At 43.7% G+C, this 19,410-nt stretch overlaps 1 protein-coding gene across 2 annotated transcripts in view; it reads left to right on the plus strand.

Moving 5' to 3' along the window:
- The window catches only part of ABCC3 (ATP binding cassette subfamily C member 3), a 131,607-nt gene that overhangs the window by 43,832 nt on the left and 68,365 nt on the right, over positions 1-19,410 (plus strand). For both annotated transcript variants that reach the window (XM_053297974.1, XM_053297976.1), the window contains exons 7-9: positions 3,363-3,494; positions 15,658-15,876; positions 17,008-17,185. In XM_053297974.1, coding sequence (XP_053153949.1) covers positions 3,363-3,494; positions 15,658-15,876; positions 17,008-17,185 — 529 coding nt within the window. The remainder of the gene's footprint in view (positions 1-3,362; positions 3,495-15,657; positions 15,877-17,007; positions 17,186-19,410) is intronic.

The following is a 19,410-nucleotide window of genomic DNA, read 5'->3' on the forward strand; positions in this document are numbered from 1 at the left end:
CTTTGTGTAAGGGGTAGTTTATTTTGCCATTCAGAAAAAAAAATTATTTAAACCAAGTTTACATTTGCAATTGTAAGGGCTCAATAGAAGCATTTAAAAATGAATGCTGATGGTATTATGTGTGTGTTTTGCCAGGGCCTTTTGAAATAAAATCAGTGTTAGGTGGAGAATATGTATTTGTTGTCCACCTGTGCCATTGAAATTGCAACTGTAGGAATGAGTTGCTGAGAAACTGCAACAACCTTTTTTTTACTCTGCAATCACAACAGTAGTGAGTGTTGTGAAGATTGCAGTGGCGGTAGTGCCACAGGCCCCCATTGGCTGGCATTTGCAACATTGCTACAGTAAGTGTCTCAAGCCTCTCCCCACACTGCTTGCACCATTCTGAGCAAGTATTCCAGTGTTCCACCACTGGAAGGCCACTGCTGATAATATTGCCTTTAGTCTCTCAGGCACCTCAGCAGCACAGCATTTTCGTGCACAGCTTGATATCGTTGGTGGCGAAGTGATGTAGGAGGAGCCCGTGCTGTAGCTTCTTCCCATGCTGTTGTCAAGGAGAAGGGTTGGAGCTTAGTGGGAGACCACATGTCTTGCATACAGAAAGACACCGGTTCAGTACCTGGCATCTTCAGGCAAAGCTGGGAAAGGCCCCTTTCTGAAACCCTGAAGAGCCCCTGCCAGTCAGTGCAGATAAATACTGAGCTAGATAGAGAACAATGTCACCCCACCCCACCCTGGAAGCTGGAGCTAGAGTACTAAACAAAAGAGTCCTGGATTCAGATCTCTCCTCAGCTGTGAAACTCACTTACTGCCTATGGAGCAGTCACCTTCTCTTAGCCTGGGCTACCTCAAAGGGTTATTGTGAGAACCAGAAAGGTGGAACTCCCTGTGCATCACCACTTGAGTGCTTTGGAGGAAAGGTGGAAATACAAATATAATAGTTTGCCCATGGTGAGATTTCTGGCTGCTCTGCATGTATTCCCTTGTCTAAACCCAACATCCAGTTTTTGTTGCATATTGGTCCACAGAGCTTCCCACCTAGAAATAAGCTTATTCCGGCATTAGGCTGTGTATGCATGCAGGTGTCTGTACACATGTACATGTGTTTGTATGAATGACTGTTTGAATTTGGGGACAAGTCTCCTCAAATGCATGGCACAGATATGTGTTGCACATAATGTATGAATAACTGCATTTGGACATCATGTGTGACTAAGGCTATATAGAGCCATCTAAAGGGACAGCGGGGAAATGACTTGCCTAGCAAACAAGAGTTGGCAGTTTGAATCCCCGCTGGTATGATTTCCAGACGATGGGAAACACCTATATCGGGCAGCAGCGATTTAGGAAGATGCTGAAAGGCATCATCTTATACTGTGTGCGGGAGATGGCAATGGTCAACTCTTCCTGTACTCTACCAAAGACAAACACAGGGCTCTGTGGTTGCCAGGAGTCAACAGTGACTTGACGGCACACTTTACCTTTTAGGGTTATACAGAGCTTTTCCTCCAGCAACAGGAGGCTCAGCTGGCTTCATTGTAGCGAATAGAAAGCAAGTCCGCTGGTTATATATCAGTGCCTTATGGCAGATATTTATAATAATAATAATAATTATTATTATTATTATTATTATTACTACTACTACTACTTTTATATCCCGCTCTTCCTCCAAGGAGCCCGGAGCAGTGTACTACATACTTGAGTTTCTCTTTCACAACAACCCTGTGAAGTAGGTTAGGCTGAGAGAGAAGTGACTGGCCCAGAGTCACCCAGCTAGTTTCATGGCTGAATGGGGATTTGAACTCAGGTCTCCCCGGTCCTAGTCCAGCACTTTAACCACTACACCACGCTGGCTCAATTTAATATCTGGAAACTTCCCTGAGGAAAGTGTCTAATGTTTGGAAATTGTGTAGTTCTGTGAGGGCTTCCATTATGGCCTGAAAATTTGCATTTTAAATCATTTTGTCATAGTTCCTCATGTTGGAGAGATGGGTTTACCCGCAGTATCTGCAGCTGGGTCTCAAGTTCAGTTGAGTTGCTATGGGAGGACAAAAGGGGAGCAGGGAGTAATTCAACATCCCTGACAGCAGCAGTTGAATTGACGTCAGTGGTGGTCTTATGGTTATGCAGGGCGGGCGGTTGGAGCGGGGGAGCTATAAGAATTTGCAGTTAAGGTTGGCCGCCTCAGAGATCAGCTGCTAAGCCCCCTTCTGTTCGTAGATATCATAGAAGTGATAAATGAGAGTACACAACAGAACCTATTGCTTGCCAATAAATTAGTAGCACATACTAAAGATTAGGACGAGTTACCAGGTAGTCTGAGGCAGTGGTAAAGCACTTGGGAGTAGATTTTAAGCTGAGACAAAAGGGAGCACAAGAAGCATGGTGGAACTGAAATACCTTGAGCTGCTTCAGTCATGTCCCCTGTGACTCCTGATAGGCTTGGTGCAATGGGGAAAATTCAAATACCAGATTTCTGTATTTTTATCTAATAAGGAATACAGTTTTTTAAACGTGATTTGATCTGTTTTTGGGTGTAGAATGTTTCAAAATGCTAAAGTGGAAAGGAAATGGATGTACAATATCTACATTATAGAGTTGCAGAAAAGTGTTGTATAAAGGGACAAATTGTTGGGTGTGTTAAGAATGATCCCATTGAACAATTTGCATCATGTACACAAAATTGTATCCATGCTTGTTTTTGCGAAACTAAATATGGCTAATGCACCGGCAAACCAGGTATAGGCAAATTAGAATATCCACTGCACCTGTAATATGTGCTGAAGGACTGGGAAACCCACAGGATTTTCACTACACGTTAGTCACATGAAATAGTCATAATGGATGATAAGTGGTCTGAGTTGTCTTCCTGATAGATGGATTTGATGTAGTCTATGGACTCGAACATAAGAACAGCCTTGCTGGATCAGGTCCAAGGCCCATCTAGTCCAGCATCCTGCTTCACATAGTGGCCCACCACTGATTTGTCTCTGTCCTACAATGTACAATGTCCTTGTCCTACAATGGGAAATGCAGATTAACATGACATCAGGAATAGGGGATAGGAAAATTGCTCTAGATCAGGCCTGCTCAATTTAGCCCCCCCCCGGTGTTTTTTGACTATAACACCCATAATCCCCAGCCACAGTTGCCAATAGCCAGGGATTATGGGAGTTGTAGGTCAACATTTGCAGGAGGGCCGAAGTTGAGCAGTCCTGCTCTAGATGCTACCTAGAGGGCAGAATTAAATGTGTGGCTGCCGTTTGTGGTGGTAGCCATACATGTAATGTAATATGTGACCTCGGGGAAAATGAACCAGATGGAATTGGAGTTTCTAATGTGTGATCTTTTTTACAATATAGCATGGCAATCCAAGGGTATAAGAAGCCTCTTGAAGATAAAGATTTATGGTCTGTGAATGAAGACGATAAAAGTGAAATGGTAGTACAAAGGCTTCAGAAAGAGTGGGATAAACAAAAACAGGAAGTACAACAGTAAGTAAGACTTTGCTTTGCTGAATAGGTCTTGTACTCTTGTTTTTATGAATAAAATATGGTTTTCTTCTCTACTTAAAAACATAATCAGTATTATATGCCATGATGAACTGCTTTCTGTGACAATAAAAGCTAGATTCTGCAACTTCTATTCCTTATGCAGATAATCAGATGTGCATATATTTGCTTTATTTGCATAATTTATTCTTCCTTTGCCAATCATAGGGAGAGGCAAGGAATTGTGTGACAGCAAAACACTACCTCATGACCATTGGAAGTTCTACTTGGCCTCCTCTCTAGCTTCTAAGACTTCACCTGCTGTGTTGCTCTTGTGCTACTAAGCCTATCTTCATAGCCTTAAGGATTGGAAACTTGCTTTTTACAAATCAAAATAGAAAGGAAGCAGTGATTCTCGAGATGGAAAAAGCCTGCACCCAATACCAAATTCCGCACTTAGTTGGTACAACTGCAGAATACACTCAGTTTTGTTCATGTGATGTGTTAGAGAGGGAATAGGATTTTCTCAAGCCTAACTCAGGCATTCTTTAAAGAGACGCTGTTCCCAAGTACAGCGTCTCAAATGGGGCAAGAAGTCCCACCCCATCACTCACCTTCTCAGCCCACATTTGTCCAAAGAAGTGAATGCTGCTTCTGTGATCACGAGGCTGGGGCACCCCAGCCTCCTGCGTACGGAAGCGCTTGGCATCATGGAAGTGGCATTCATTTCTTCAGAAGATGAATCTGAAATTGGAAGACCTGCCCAAATGAGGAGAACAGAAAGGAACACAAACTCTGGCAAAAGAAATGCAAGGTGACAATAAAGGAGATGAAAAGAGAGTTTGAGGAACATTTTGGTAAAAGCATCAAGGGGAATAACAAAAACTTCCTTAAATACAGCAGATGCAGGAAACCTGCCAGGGAGGTGGTTGGACCTTTGGATAATGAGGGAGTGAAAGGGATTATTAAGGGGGATATGGAGGTTGCAGAGAAGCTAAATGAGTTCTTTGGGTCTGTCTTCATGGCAGAGGATACTGAGCATATATACCTGTTCCTGAAACAGGCTTTTTAGGGATGGAAGCTAAAGAACTGAGTCAGATAGCAGTGACAAGAGATGATGATCTAATGTCTGGAGATGATGAGAGATAATGAGATGCTGTCTGGAAAAACTGAAAACTAGCAAATCGCCAGAGCAGATGGCATCCATCCAAGAGTCCTCAAAGAACTCAAATTTGAAATTGCTGACCTCCTTGCTAAAATATATAACTTATTCCTGCAATCAGGCTCCATACTGGAGGACTGGAAAGTAGCAAATGTAACACCGATTTTAAAAAAGGGATCCAGTGGCGATCTCAGAAATTACAGGCCTGTTAGCTTAATGTCTGTTCCAGGCAAATTGATGGAAAGCATTCTCAAGGATAAAATTGTAAAGCACATAGAAGAACAGGCCCTGCTGGGAGAGAACCCACATGGCTTCTGCAAAGGTAAATCTTGCCTCACCAACCTTTTGGACTTCTTTGAGGGTGTCAACAAGTGTGTGCATAAGGGCGATCCAGTTGACATAGTATACGTGGACTTCCAAAAAGCTTTTGACAAAGTTTCTCATCAAAGACTCCTGAGAAAACCTAGCAGTCATGGGATAAGGGGACAAGTACATGTGTGGATTGCTAACTAGCTGAAAGACAGGAAAAAGAGGGTAGGGATAAATGGAGAGTTTTCACAATGGAGGGAAGTAAGAAGTGGGGTCCCCCAGTGTGCTGGGACTGGTACTTTTTAATGTATTCATAAATTATCTAGAAGTGGGAGTAAGCAGCGAGGTGGCCAAGTATACAGATGATACCAAACTCTTTCAGGTAGTACAATCCGAAACGGATTGTGAGGAGCTCCAAAAGGATCTCTCCAAACTAGGGGAGTGGGTGACAAAATGGCAAATGTGCTTCAGTGTTGGCAAGTGTAAAGTGATACACTTTATTATTATTTTATTATTATTTATTACATTTATAAACTGCCCCATCCAGAGGCTCTGGGCAGTGTACAACTTTTAAAAAGACATAAAAACACACAATTCAAAATACAGTGCTAAAAACAATATAAAAACAATTCAAAAACAATAAAAACCATTTTAAACCAATTAAAATACTTTTTAAAAACAACACTTTACAAGCCTTGGAAGGTCAGGCCAAACAAATAAGTTTTTAGGGCTCTCTTAAAGGATGGCAGTGAGCCTAAACTGCGGATATCTGCCAGGAGTGCATTCCATAGACCAGGAGCAGCTACAGAAAAGGCCCAGTTCCGAGTCGCCACCAGACTTACCAGTGGTAACTGGAAACAGACCTCTCCAGATGGCCTCAACGAGCAATGGGGAACATACCGAAGAAGGTGCTCTCTAAGGTAACCTTAACCCAAGCTGTTCAGAGCTTTAAAGGTAATAACCAGCACTTTGTATTTCACCCGGAAACATATCGGCAGCCCGTACAGCTGTCTTAAGACAGGCATAATATGGTCTCTCTGGGTTACCCCAGAGACCAATCTGGCTGCCGCATTTTGAACTAACTGAAGTTTCCGAACTACGTACAAAGGCAGCCCCACATAGAGTGCATTGCAGTAGTCGAGCCTGGAGGTTAGCAGCTGATGCACCACTGTTTTGAGATTGTTCTCTTTAAGGAATGGGCGCAGCAGTCGAATCAGCCGAAGCTGATAGAAAGCACTCCTGGCCATAGCCTCCATCTGAGATACCATGGCGAGGCCTGGATCCAAGAGCACTCCCAAGCTGCGTACCTCTTCCTTCTGGGGGAGTGTAACCCCATCCAGCACTGGAAGATGTAACTCATCCCTTAAATTCCAATCCCCCACAATGAGCACCTCCATCTTGCTTGGATTCAGCTTCAATTTGTTATCCCTCATCCAGCCCATTACTGCCTGTTGGCAGGCACTTAGGGAGTGAATGCCATTTCCTGATGATGATGATTATGATGATGATAAGGAGAAATAGATTTGGGTGTCATCAGCATACTGATAACACCCTGCACCACCCAGCGGTTTCATGTAAACATTAAAAAGCATTGGTGACAGAATGGAGCCCTGAGGGACTCCGTATAATAGCTCCCATTTTAAAGAGGAACTGTCACCAAGCTCCACCATCTGGAATCTGCCTGAGAGATAGGAGCGGAACCACTGCAAAGCAGTGCCTCCTATCCCCAGTTCCCCCAGGCAATCCAGAAGGATACCATGGTCAATAGTATCAAACACCACTGAGAGATCCAAAAGAACCAACAGAGTTACACTCCCTCTGTCGATTTCCCCGGTAAAGGTCATCCATCAGGCTGACCAAGGCAGACTCAACCCCATAGCCTGCTCTAAAGCCAGTTTGAAATGGGTCTAGATAATTGGTTTCCTCCAAAACCACCTGGATCTGGTTAGCCACCACTCTCTCAATCACCTTGCCCAACCATGGGAGATTGGATAACTATCCATCACTGAGGGATCTAGGGAAGGTTTCTTAAGAAGTGGTCTAATCATTGCCTCTTTAGAACAAGGAGGCATCCTACCCTCCCTCAGCAATGAGTTAATGATATTAACTAGGCTATCTCCAACAATCTCCCTGCTAGATAGAAGCAGCCAAGTCAGGCAAGGATCCAGAGAACAAGTGGTAGGCCACATTGCCTCAAGCAGCTTGTCCACGTCTTCAGGCATCACAGATTGAAACTGATCCAATCTAATACTACAAGAGGGATTGCTGGACACCACCTTAATAGACTCTGCAGAAACGATAGCGTCCAAATTGGCCCGAATACAGGAGATTTTGTCTGCAATGAACCCATTAAAAGCATCACAGCAGAACAAAGTCCCCGGGGATTGGTTTGAATTAGAAGGAGCCTGAATCAAACTCCTCACAACCTGGGACAGCTCTGCTGGACGCGAACCTGCAGAAGCAATGCACGCAGACCAGAATTGGTTTTTTGCTGGACGTACCGCTTCCACATAAACCTTCAAATGGGCTCTATGCTGTATCCTGTCACATTCAAGCCGAGTTCTCCATTTGCGCTCCAGTTGCCTACCTTACTGCTTCAGACCCTGTAACTCCTCTGTATACCAAGGGGCCACTTTTAAAGCAGATCAGAAGGGATGCTTAGGAGTGATCCTTTCTACTGCCCTGGTGATTTCCCTATTCCAGGTTCCAACCAGGGCATCGACAGAGTTGCTGGCAGGACCAACATCAAAATCCTCCGAGGCTTTTTGGAATCCTACTGGATCTAACAGCCGTCTCGGGCGGACCATCTTAATAGCTCCTCCACCCCTGCAGGGCTGGGTTGTGGCTGTGAGACTCAACCTTAACCAGGTAGTGGTCCATCCATGACGATGGGGAAACCATAGGATCCTGCACTCACGGAACACCCCCCTGATCTGAACAAAAGACCAAATCAAGTGTGTGGTCAGCAACATAAATACATAAATGGTCCTGAAACTAGTTGGGATAGGCCCATGGTTGTCATGGCTGCTATGAACTCCTGAGCCGCACCAGACAAGTCAGCCTCACAATGGATAATGAAGTCACCCAGAACCAAAACCTGGGCAACTCCAACACCAATTCTGAGACCAGCTCCGTCAGCTCAGGGAATCAGTTGGGTAGCGGGGTGGATGGTATACCAACAGAATCCCCTATCTATCCCTACTTGTCAGCCTCAGAAAGAAACACTCCATGTAAGTCAACTGTCGCACAGGGGCCCTGGTAAGAGGAATGGTATCCCTATGGACCACAGCCACTCCACCCCCTCCCCAGCCACATCCCCTGGCCTGCTCCACAACCTGGTGGAAGAAGCTGGGCCCAGATTGGGCCACTAGCCTCCCCCATTCAGGTCTCAGTTATACAAACCAGGTCGGCTCCCTCATCCATGATCAAGTCATGGATGATTTCAGTTTTATTCTAAACCAACCTGGCATTGCAAAGGAGCAAGGCTAGGTTCTGTGGGAAGTTGGAACTGCTCCCCGAAGCCAGAGAACTGACAGGGCAACCGGAAGTGGAAACAGTTACTAAATTACTGGTTTCCCTTCCCCTGTAATAGCCAGCTGCTCTGCCAATGCCAATTCTTCTGTTCCCCACCACAAAAGTAATAGCTGCCCCAGAGCCACTGGACACACACCCGGCATCATTCTGCCCAAGAGAACCCAAACACATGATAACAGAAGGCCTGGCGCAACCCAATAAAAGGGAGGACTAACAACATTCAACTCAGACCTCCAACCCCACCTTATAACACCCCCCAGACCCCAGTCCCACACCGAAGGCCCAGCACCAAAAGCCGGCCCCCTTTAGCGGCCCGATTTGGTGGGTGCCTACAGGTGGTCAGCTGGGTACACTGTCGGCTATGCCTCTGGTGTGCCTTCCTCCAATATATGCTGCCAAGGACTCCAGAAATCTCTCCTCTCATGAGAGATCTCTGGTCCTTGGGGACAGGTGGAACAAGTCAAGCACTCGGATAGAAGGCACAGGTGGAATAGGGCAGCAATCAGGCTGCCCTAAGCCGGTCCTTCAGAAGGTCTGGGGCTGCAAAAACAAACCTCGGTTTGCCAAGACAGGAATGCGCAGGCAGGGTGAGATGGCTGTTGTTCGTCTGGAAAGGTCAGGGATCTGACAGAATCTATCCCCTTCCTCTCTCCACCCTCTCTGGGATGAAAAACCCTAACTGGGACGAAAAACCCAAACTTCAAGTATACGTTGATGGCATCTGAGCTGTCGGTGATTGATCAAGAGCGGGATCCTGGGGTCATGGTGGACAGTTCGTTGAAAGTGTCAACTCAATGTGTGGCAGCTGTGAAAAAGGCCAATTCCATGCTAGGGATCATTAAGAAGGGCATTGAAAATAAAACTGCTAATATTATAATGCCCGTTTACAAAACTATGGTGCGGCCACAGCTGGAGTACTGTGTGTAATTCTTGTCACCACATCTAAAAAAGGACATTGTAGAACTGGAAAAGGTGCAGAAGAGGGCAACCAAGATGATCAGGGGCCTAGAGCACCTTTCTTATGAGGCAAGGCTACAACACCTGGGGCTATTTAGTTTAGAAAGGAGACGACTGCGGGAGACATGATAGAGGTCTATAAAATCATTCATGGTGTGGAGAAAGTGGAGAAAGAGAAATTCTTCTCCCTCTCACATAACACTAGAACCAGAGGTCATCCCATGAATTTGATTGCTGGGAAATTTAGGACCAGCAAATTGAAGTATTTTTTCACACAACACATAATCCACTTGTGGAATTCTCTGTCACAAGATGTGGTGACATCCACCAACCTGTATAGCTTTAAGAGGGGTTTGGATAACTTCATGGAGGAGAGGTGTATCAACGGCTACTAGTTGGAGGGCTATAGGCCACCTCCAGCCTCAGAGGCAGGATCCAGCAGGGCTGTATGAATGCAGGCTGAGGTGGTGAGTGATGGGGCCAGGACAGGACTTCTGACCACATTTGAGACGCTGTACCCAGTTACAGCATCTGTAAAGAACAATTGAATTTGGCTTCTGTCCAATGCATGAAAATGTCATGTTGGAGCTTATATTATGGCTTTGGAACATTGAATGCAATTCAGGTACTGAAGCTAAAAGATCTGATCTGCAGTCAGGACAAAAGAACAGTGGGAAGCAGAGATTCTCAAGATGGAATACATACATATCTGAGAGCTGGACATGCATGCAATCAATCACCATTTTGGGGAGAGGGAGAGAGAATTGTCAATTTAAACAACAGTGAGAAAAGTACTCCTCTGCATTATCAGAGTGTAGAGATGATTCTCATTTTATTTTGGCAGTGTGTGCAAATCTTGTTATGGGTCGCTAGCATTCTTTTGGGTTTTATTTGAGACAGTTCCCCTTGCCTTCCCCCGCTCTTAACATTAGTAAGCGACTTGGTCTTCTCTTATCGTTATGTTAAATCTAAGCCTGATCATATACAATAAACATTTGCTAGCAGAGTGTCAGAAGTTTATCTTATCTGGAGAGATAGCCAGAAACCCAGATCACACAGTTGGCTTAGAGCTATTCATACATACCAGACTGGCTGAGGATATTGACCCATTTGCCTCAGAATGCACGTTGTGGATCAAGTGGTGAAAGGCCGCCCCCCCCTCCACCGTCCACACACACACATCAAAATCTCCCATCACGTAACTGTGCCAGAGAGAAAGCTAGAAGATCAGGGAGTTATACACTGTGTTACTCATGGGTTAGGCTAAGCTATAGAGAATGTGGATGTTGTGGATTCTAGGCCCTGAACCAGGAGGCATAATTTAAGATTGTGTAAATTCAGGCCTTAAAAACCTTTGCAGGCATAGAAGAGAATAAGGTTGTACAACATTGGCAGGCATTGCAAAGCTTCTGCATTGGCCAGGCCTGGTATGAATAGCAGGAGCCTGAACTTCTGCTTTGTCTGGTTAACAGGAGAGTATTTTCTGCCTGCTGCACTTCTGACTTTGGTTCAGGCATCCCCAGCTCCCACTTAGCCCCATCTCTAGCAACATATTCCCTGCTAACTGAGCAAAGAGGTACAGGCACCTTTTAAAAGTGGCGATTCTTTTTTATTTAGCAGGGGGAGAGCAACTGGCTCTTATCCCAGCGGCTGTTGCTGGTGTTTATCTTATGTTTCCTTTTTAAATTGTGATCCTTTAGGGGACAGGTTGTGTGTGTGTGTGTGTGTGTGTGTGTGTGTGTGTGTGTGTGTGTAAACCACTTTGGGAACTTTTTGTTGAATAGCAGTCTATAAATATTCATCATATTCGTAACTGACCTCAGGGATCCTGGATTGGAGGACACGTGCCCTAGCTGCCTACATCCAGGTACAGATGTGCTGCCCAAGAAGACATTGATCTGGCCACAACAAGGAAGAGTTGCAGAGAGAAGCACACCCCTTTCATTCTTGTTCCTGTACTTGTTTCCAGGACCATACATTGCCTACACATAGGAATACCATCAGTGTTGCAAATTTTGTTTTATGTATGAGGCATCCTATAGAGATTTAGATTTTCGGACATCCCTGGTTATTTTGGGAATCTAGACTCCAGAGTGCTTCTGCCTATTTGCCCCCCTTGGTGTTCTTGTTAACTCAGGCAGTGACCAATATGGACTGACCACTTACACACCATTCAAGAGATGTCCCATGGAACAGCGAACTTCTGAAAAAGGCCAATGTTCCTGGTTGTGCACTGCAGATAGTGCCAGATCCAAGGTGCAGAAACCAGCACCTGGATGCACCCTACAGAAAAGTAGCCTAGCACACTGACCCAGTCTGGGAAGAAAATGATCTGTTTGCATTCATGCTTCTCTAGCAACTGCTTACTGATGGACCAACATCTCAATAGTGATGTGTAAAGTTAGAAATTGAACAAGTGGGCCTCAGTTCCCTGCTGCATGAAAATATTGCTTGGCATTTCAGGAACTTTGCTCTTTTCCTTCTGCTTCTTCCAGTCACACCTAGTATTCAGTAGATAGTGATTATTTTCTTATAGTAATGTTTTTGGCAAGGCAGAGCATTATGTGGGTGTTCCTGTCAGCAGCAAAGCTTGAAAGAATTCCATATTGTTCAGCAACTACTCTTTCTCAGTTGCTTTTTTAATACCAACTAGCTGATCCGGCACAAAGCATCTGTGCCCCTAGTTCTCCTCGTCTCTTCATCCCCCCTACTTCCTTCAGCCCCAATCCGTTCTCCACTGGTCTGGCCAGCACTTTCCTTTCCCACCGCCCCGCTGGTGGCGGTTTTCTTCACCGGCCTGCCCTGCACGTTACCTCCCTGCTGCTTTTTCTGATTGACCGCCGGCCGGCAGGTTGCCACTGCCATTTTCTTCCTTCACACTCATGGCTATCCGGCAGCTCTCCAAACTCTCGTGTGAGCTGCCACCCATGGGATTAGCCATGGGTATGCCTTAGAGAATTAAATATATAGATTATTAATGTATGAAACCCCGATTTGTTGATCAGTGCACAAGCCCTTGAGGTGCTGTACAATAAAAGGGCAAAGTTCTAGAGGCTTCCTTTTTATTAAAAAAAAAAGTGTTTTGAAGCCTCATGATATAACTTAAAACCATTTTGCAAGACAAGTTGAAGGAATCATAGACCCATACAAAACAACATTTCTATGTTAATAAAGTCACAGCTTTTACTCTGGATTGTGTTATGCAAAGTTAAGTATAGTATATAGATGAGGGTTAAGCACTGATATAGCAAGCATATGTTGATAGCAACCACTTTGCCCCAGGTCCCAGGACAGCCATCACACAGTTGACACAGAGCTTGTAATCACCAGCTCCACAACCCAAAAGCATTGTGGGGGCAGAGGATCATTATGAAGCGCCTAAGAGGAAAGCAAGTAACCAGCCTCAGTTCACAAACAGAAATACCAAGAAATAATCACAAATAAATTGACTCGATTCATCCTCATATTGCACCATTGAAAGTACAGTACTTATGGGAAACATCCTGGAAAAACAAAATATTTTGTATCCAAATTGAAACCCAGCCTTTCTCCTCCCCCCCCCCCCGCCCATCCCAAGAGTGGTGAGCAGTATAACTAATGATACAATTAATACACTGCAACAACTTGATCTACCATCACACTGGACAACCTCAAAAAGATAAGACAACGTGAAGAAGGCAAAATGGTGCTCCATAGAGGAGCCAATTGTTGCATGCAGGAAACATTCCTTCCTAGCCCTGCAACAGAGTTGCATTGTCTAGCTGAAGCCCACCAGAGTGAGAGTGCTGAAAAGCTTTGAACAAACCCCAACTGGAGCTAAGGGGGCAGGAAAGGCAGCAAAAATCCCACCTTCTAAACAAAACAACTGTCAAGCAGAATGGTGGATCTTCCAAACGGCCAATAAAAGTGAGATCCAGTTTGTATGCTAAAACACTTGTCCTCCACGAGGGGACACGTCTTGCAAAATTGATCCCCAAGTGCCAATGCAACGACAGTGAGGAGCCCTAGTCTAGGATGTATCAAAAACTCTGCTTTGAGTTTCACACATCTTTCAACCAAGTGTGCTAAAGTGCTCCAGACATTACTTATGTTGGTGGTAGGGATGTACAAAATGTTTTGACATCAAAACGTTTTGACTTGAAATGAGCTTGAAACAAATCACCCTTTAAATAAAAGGTCTGATTCAAGCTTGGAACGAAACAACCCCATTTTTGATTTGCAGCATTTCAAAGTTTCAGGCACCATTTGGGAGGCCTGTTTCCCCCGTGCTGATTGGTTTTCTGGCACTGACTTGCAATCCTATGGGTGTTTGGGGGAAAGGTTAAACATTTGTTTAAAATTGCCTGCTTAGCCATTTCTTTTCTGGGTTGGGTGGTAGGTAGCTCCCATCGTGCCCTACCACCCAACCCACTTTGGTGTCCCTAGTAGCTACTCGGAAACAGTGAGGTGTTTAGAGTCTCCCTATTGCCAAAACACTTGAAACGTTTCAAGTTTTGTTTCATTGAAACAACCGGTTTCAATAAAACTGGGGCTCGAAACAAAATGCAAAATCTGTTTTGTGCACATCCCTAGATGGTGGATTGTAAAAGAGTAGCACCTGGCATGTAGATTAAGTGTGGGGGAAAGTATTCCTCAAGATAATATGCAACTTTTGGTTTTTGTTGTTGTTTTGCTATATTGGGAGGGTTATTTATTATCTGACCATGAATTAAAAGATAGCATGTCAGTCTTGAAGTAACTGATTTTTGTCCTTCCTGGAGACACAATATGGGACCAGATGCAGGCCTCGCCTAGGTCACATATACTTCAAGGTTATGGGTATGTTCTGTTTTCTTAACAGAGACCAAATGAGCATGTGTTGCAATATTTTCCTCCAGACTATTTACAAAGGTGTTCCAGCCGCTGGAATTATTGCTCCCCCCGCCTCCCCGATTTGCCAATACTGTCTCAGACATGGCATTTTCATCCTTCCTTATCTCAGTTGTCCTCAAAAAGCCTAGAGCAGGGTCAGGAAACAAAGTCAAAATGTTGGAAATGAATGGCCAAGTGTAATAATGGGAACTAGGTTCAAAGTAAACTCAGTATAAATCTGAAGGCTCTAAGAGATAAGGATCCAGATCAGAACTGCAGATTTGAGAGCAGGAGGAGAAGCTGGCTCACAGGAATAGCCAGATAAAATCATTAGATGATAAATAAGCCTCACAATATTGTGTTACATAAGGACTTAGCTGAGATAACTAAGGGAAGTTAGATACTCCCAGGCAGGATCAAGGGACACAGAAGTTTGCTGATCAATGTATCTGTCTTGAAATGTTGTGGGGGGACAAAACTACTAAGAGCAACCATTAAACTGCTTGTAAAAATGAGAAGCAGGAAAAAGAACTCATTTAGTGCCGGAGGGTGGGGAGGATACTGGAAGATGCATGCATCTTCCATTATTTCAGTGTGGCAATAGCTATACAGGCAATACATTTTTTTAATTGCCCCCCCCCAATGCTTCCGTTATTGAATAGCTTTGTTACTATAAAATAAAAAACTTTTAACTCTTTGGAATGTTGCTTTTTTGCGGAACTAAACAAGAAAGGAAAATTCTCAGATGCATAAATTTTGTGTTTGCCTTAGCTAAGACTTTAGATTACAGCTTTATGTCAAAGATTTAATTAAAGTAACCTAATCTTCATAAATATTGCCACATGAACTGGCCAGTCCAGTACTCAATTGACTGATCCAACGGGTTGGACAGAAATTTCTACAGCTGAACGGACGGAGTAGAGTGTCTGCCATTGTAATCTTTTACATTAATATTTGGGGAACATTTGTGAAAACAGTGAACAGATTCCAAATCTGCTACCTTATGTCAACATTACTTCAAGTATGCGGCTGTAACATAAATACAATTGTTTTTTTTAAAAAAAACAACAACTTGGAGCACTTTAAACTGAGACTTTTTTATGGTTAGACCCTACTTATTTTCTAGGAGTGAACAGCTTCTGCTTCTGGGTGATAAAATGGCAGCCCCATATCTTACTTAAGATGGCTGTCAGTGCAATTTGTGAAAAACTCTGGGCAGCAAGAAGGGCCAAGCCAAGTTTGAGACCCAAAGGTCTTTGTACCACTTCAATCTGTTATCTGAGAGAGCCTGTCAACATTTCTAACGGAGTCCTTCTTTTCAGCCAACTATAACACTGTGTTCCATTGTTCTAGGAAAAAAGATGTAGTCTATACAAAAACCTCTAACCATGCAATGAACCATGTTGTCGATGGGCTGGAGGAAACAGAGATCTTGTTAAGCAGCAACCTAAAGCAGAAAAAGCCTTCCTTTCTCAAAGCCTTACTCAGGACATTTGGCCCTTACTTCTTAATTGGTTCCATGTTCAAATTGATACAAGACTTGTTGTCTTTTGTCAATCCCCAGTTGTTAAGGTGAGTTCCACTTTCCCGGTGTTTTCTTACAAAAGAATTTTCATTTGCAGTTCAGAAACCTGCATGATCCATTAGGGAAGCTTATAGAAGAGAATTGTCTCCAAAACACAGGGTTTAACTGTACCTTCTCTGTCTGCTGCTTTGTTTTTATTGTGGTATGGTTCTATACTGTGGTGGTGGTTTTGGTTGTTAACTTGGTAAGGTTTTTAGCCTGAACTACAAATAAGTTCCAGCTCCTGAGTGTGCTTTATTCCACTCCAGTCTCCACAAGTCATATGACGCCATGCACTCTGCATAGCCATTGTAGAGAACTGCAATCCTTATGGGGGAAGGATTGATGTCAGGGAGGAGATGAATCCATTTGTTTTCTCTCATATCTTGTTTCTATACTTTCAGCTTTGCATGAAAACACTGAGTAGGAAGCCCAGAAGGCCACTATTTGGAAATGCCTTTAGCACAGGGATTCTCAACAACTTAGGTCCTCAGTTGCTGTTGGACTACAACTCCATCATCCCCAGTCACAATGGCCAGTGGCCAATAACATCTAGATGTAACCGAAGGTCAATAACCCAAGGTTAAAAATCCCTGCCTTAGCATGACTAGGTGGGATGGTATTTTCCTTTGTACCATGTTCCTTTCTAGTTCAGAATGAAGCATGCATTCTTTGTGAAGTGGCCATAACAAGCATTTCTGTGCAAAGGAATGGACATGGAAAGTAATTACGTGCCCAAACAACCCCAGCTGTATATTGTCCAGTATTAAAATGGCAAAAGAGTGTATTTGGCTGCATGCACATGTCCTGTATAGCTGTGATTTGGTTCATGTTCTTGGCATCTGGGCACCCCATGTTTGCACTGTGAAATATGCTGTGTTCCATTGTCACACACATGGATCTACACAGAGATTCCCCAAGTGCTTTTCACTTAGGAAGTAAGTTATGTTTGAGGTGGCCCTTAGACTTGTTGTTTTGAAATTGTTCCTAAAATAAAGCCACACTCTGGCATGCATTTAGAATTGGTGCATAGGAAGTCCTGCTTCTTGCTGTGGATAAAAGAAAGTGGTATATTGTACTCTGCCCCACTAATCTTAATTCTTTTCCCCCTTGTCTATTTAAATCTTCTTCTTAAACAGCGTATTGATTAGCTTCGTTAAGAATAAAAATGCTCCCTTATGGTGGGGGTATCTGATTGCGGCTATGATGTTTTTCTCTGCCGTGCTGCAGACGATAATCCTTCACCAGCATTTCCAGTACTGCTTTGTTACTGGGATGAGACTGAGAACCGGCATTGTAGGGATGATCTACAGAAAGGTAAGAACAGATTACTATTATTGCATAGGCATGAAGAGGCAGGAATTGCCTGTGGTAGTGGTCAACTAGGCAATGAGGATTGGTTATGGCAAAGATATACATTTGCTATTCCATGTCCAAGTGCTTATTTTTGAGATCTGCATCTGCATGTGGGCAATCTAAATATTCAAATCACAGCAGGCTGTCTGCGTTGCAGGGAAATATACAGTGCTTGGGTTGTTGGCTTATTTATCAAAATAATGATGCCCACACTAGAGCCATTATGTATTTATTAAGGTGTAAAAAATGAAAAAGTCTATGTGTTGACTGTTTTGCAAAGCTGAACTGGTCTAATTGTTTCATGTTGCATGTTAATACCCAACACAATGGTAACTGAGCATTGGATATTTGCACACATCAACCACATAACAACCCTCTTGCTACGTATTTGCCATGTTGTTGGTAAGTAAGCAAATAAGTCCTAGAACAGCCCAGTGTTGTGCCAAACTAGAACAGATGTGAGATGCCTGAAAATACCTAATATTCTTTTTGACATATCTAAAGTAACCCCACATAGTTGTACCGTATTTTCTGGTACAAAGGCTGCATCGACGTAAAGGCTGCACCACTGAAAAACAGCTGGACTTTTTAAAAATCACCTCATAAACGCCACAGCAGTGTAAAGGCCACAGCTAAAGTACCTTTGGGGAGGAGAGAGCAAGGGGCCAAAATGCTCCCATGTGGAGCGGAAATGGCGCTCTGTGGGAAAGGGGGAGAGCATGCAAACCCAGGGCCAGGAAGGCCCAACTGCACTGTCGCTCCTCTGCCTCTGTTCCTTCCAGGTCCTCTCAACCATGTGGAACCTATTGCTGGTCAAAGGGCCCTACTGAGCTGCTCCTGCTCCTCCTTCCCTCATCCCTTAATTCTGGAGTAAAGGCCACAGGCACCTCAAAGTAACTCTTAAAAACGTATGCCTTTCTACCAAAAAATACAGTAGCTCAAAATGTAGGCATTTTACCAGATTCTTCAGATGTTGCTAGACTCTAACCATATAAGTGGTCTCTCAGGTCCCCCAGTATAAGCTGTCATGGAATTGATTTGACTTGGCAGAAGGACCGTGTAGTTGTAATTCTGAAATGGGACTTTAACAATAGTGACAATGACTGCCTGGGGTGTGTGGATTAGCTGTTACCTACTTTCATTTCCTATCCTTGGTAATGCAGGGAATGTTTTGACAATAGGTGACAGCATAACAAAGCAACTTGTGAAGTGAACTGAATGTGAAACCATTTCCCTTGTAGAAGTGGATAATATTTGTGGTGCTTTACAGAGTAACAAGAGAACCCTCTACACCCCCCCCCCCCCGCCACCAGAAGTTGTAATCTAAAAATTGACAAATGTGAGGCAGCAGAAGGGAAGAAGATGGAGGCAAGGGTAAAGAGGAGTGTGCTCAGTTCCATGTTACGTACTTAGAATTCATTTCAGAAAGGGTTTGTGTCAAAGCCTTGATGGAAAAGATGAGTTTTGAGGAGGGATTTTGAAGGAAGTCACAGAAGCAGCATCATGCAAATGTTTGAGGCACAAGTAAGGGTGGAATGTAAAGGAGAGCAGATGACCTTTGTATGACTGAGAGTGGTTGAGATGGGGCAGCAAAGGTAATGGGCAAAGATATATTGGGATAGGAGAGCAGAGAGATGCGGTGACAGTGAGGGCTAAGGCCATGGATGTCTTTGGAAGTAAGGACAGCGAGTTTGTGCTGGACCCAGGAGTGGACGGGATACCAGTGTAGCAGGGACAGGAAAGATGAATGATTTTGGCAGCAGAGTTCTGGCATAGCAGAACTAACATATGCCATATAAAAGTAACCACAGTTTAGGATGAATCATAATTTTTCATCATAACGTTTATATTAAGCACATATTTTAAAAAGCTACTCTTTTCTGAAAACTGAATAGATATGTAACAGTTCAAAATGTTTTTTTTGTTAAATAAAGAGTTTGTGTAAAATTAACTAATGCATATACATAAGAACCACATTTACGTTTGGTGTGGGATAATGCTGTAATGTACACTTTTAATGTGGATTTGATATTTACACTGTGCTTGTGTAGCTGTCTATGTGCATGCATAGAATAGTATTTGCAGTGTCCCAGATGCTGCAGCAGCTGCTGAAGCCCTCATAAATGCCTCTCTGTCATGCCAAACCATCTAATTATTCAGATGTTTTGCAACTTCCCTAAGCCATT

This window comes from Hemicordylus capensis, chromosome 2 (assembly GCF_027244095.1).
Source record: "Hemicordylus capensis ecotype Gifberg chromosome 2, rHemCap1.1.pri, whole genome shotgun sequence".
NCBI lineage: Eukaryota > Metazoa > Chordata > Lepidosauria > Squamata > Cordylidae > Hemicordylus > Hemicordylus capensis.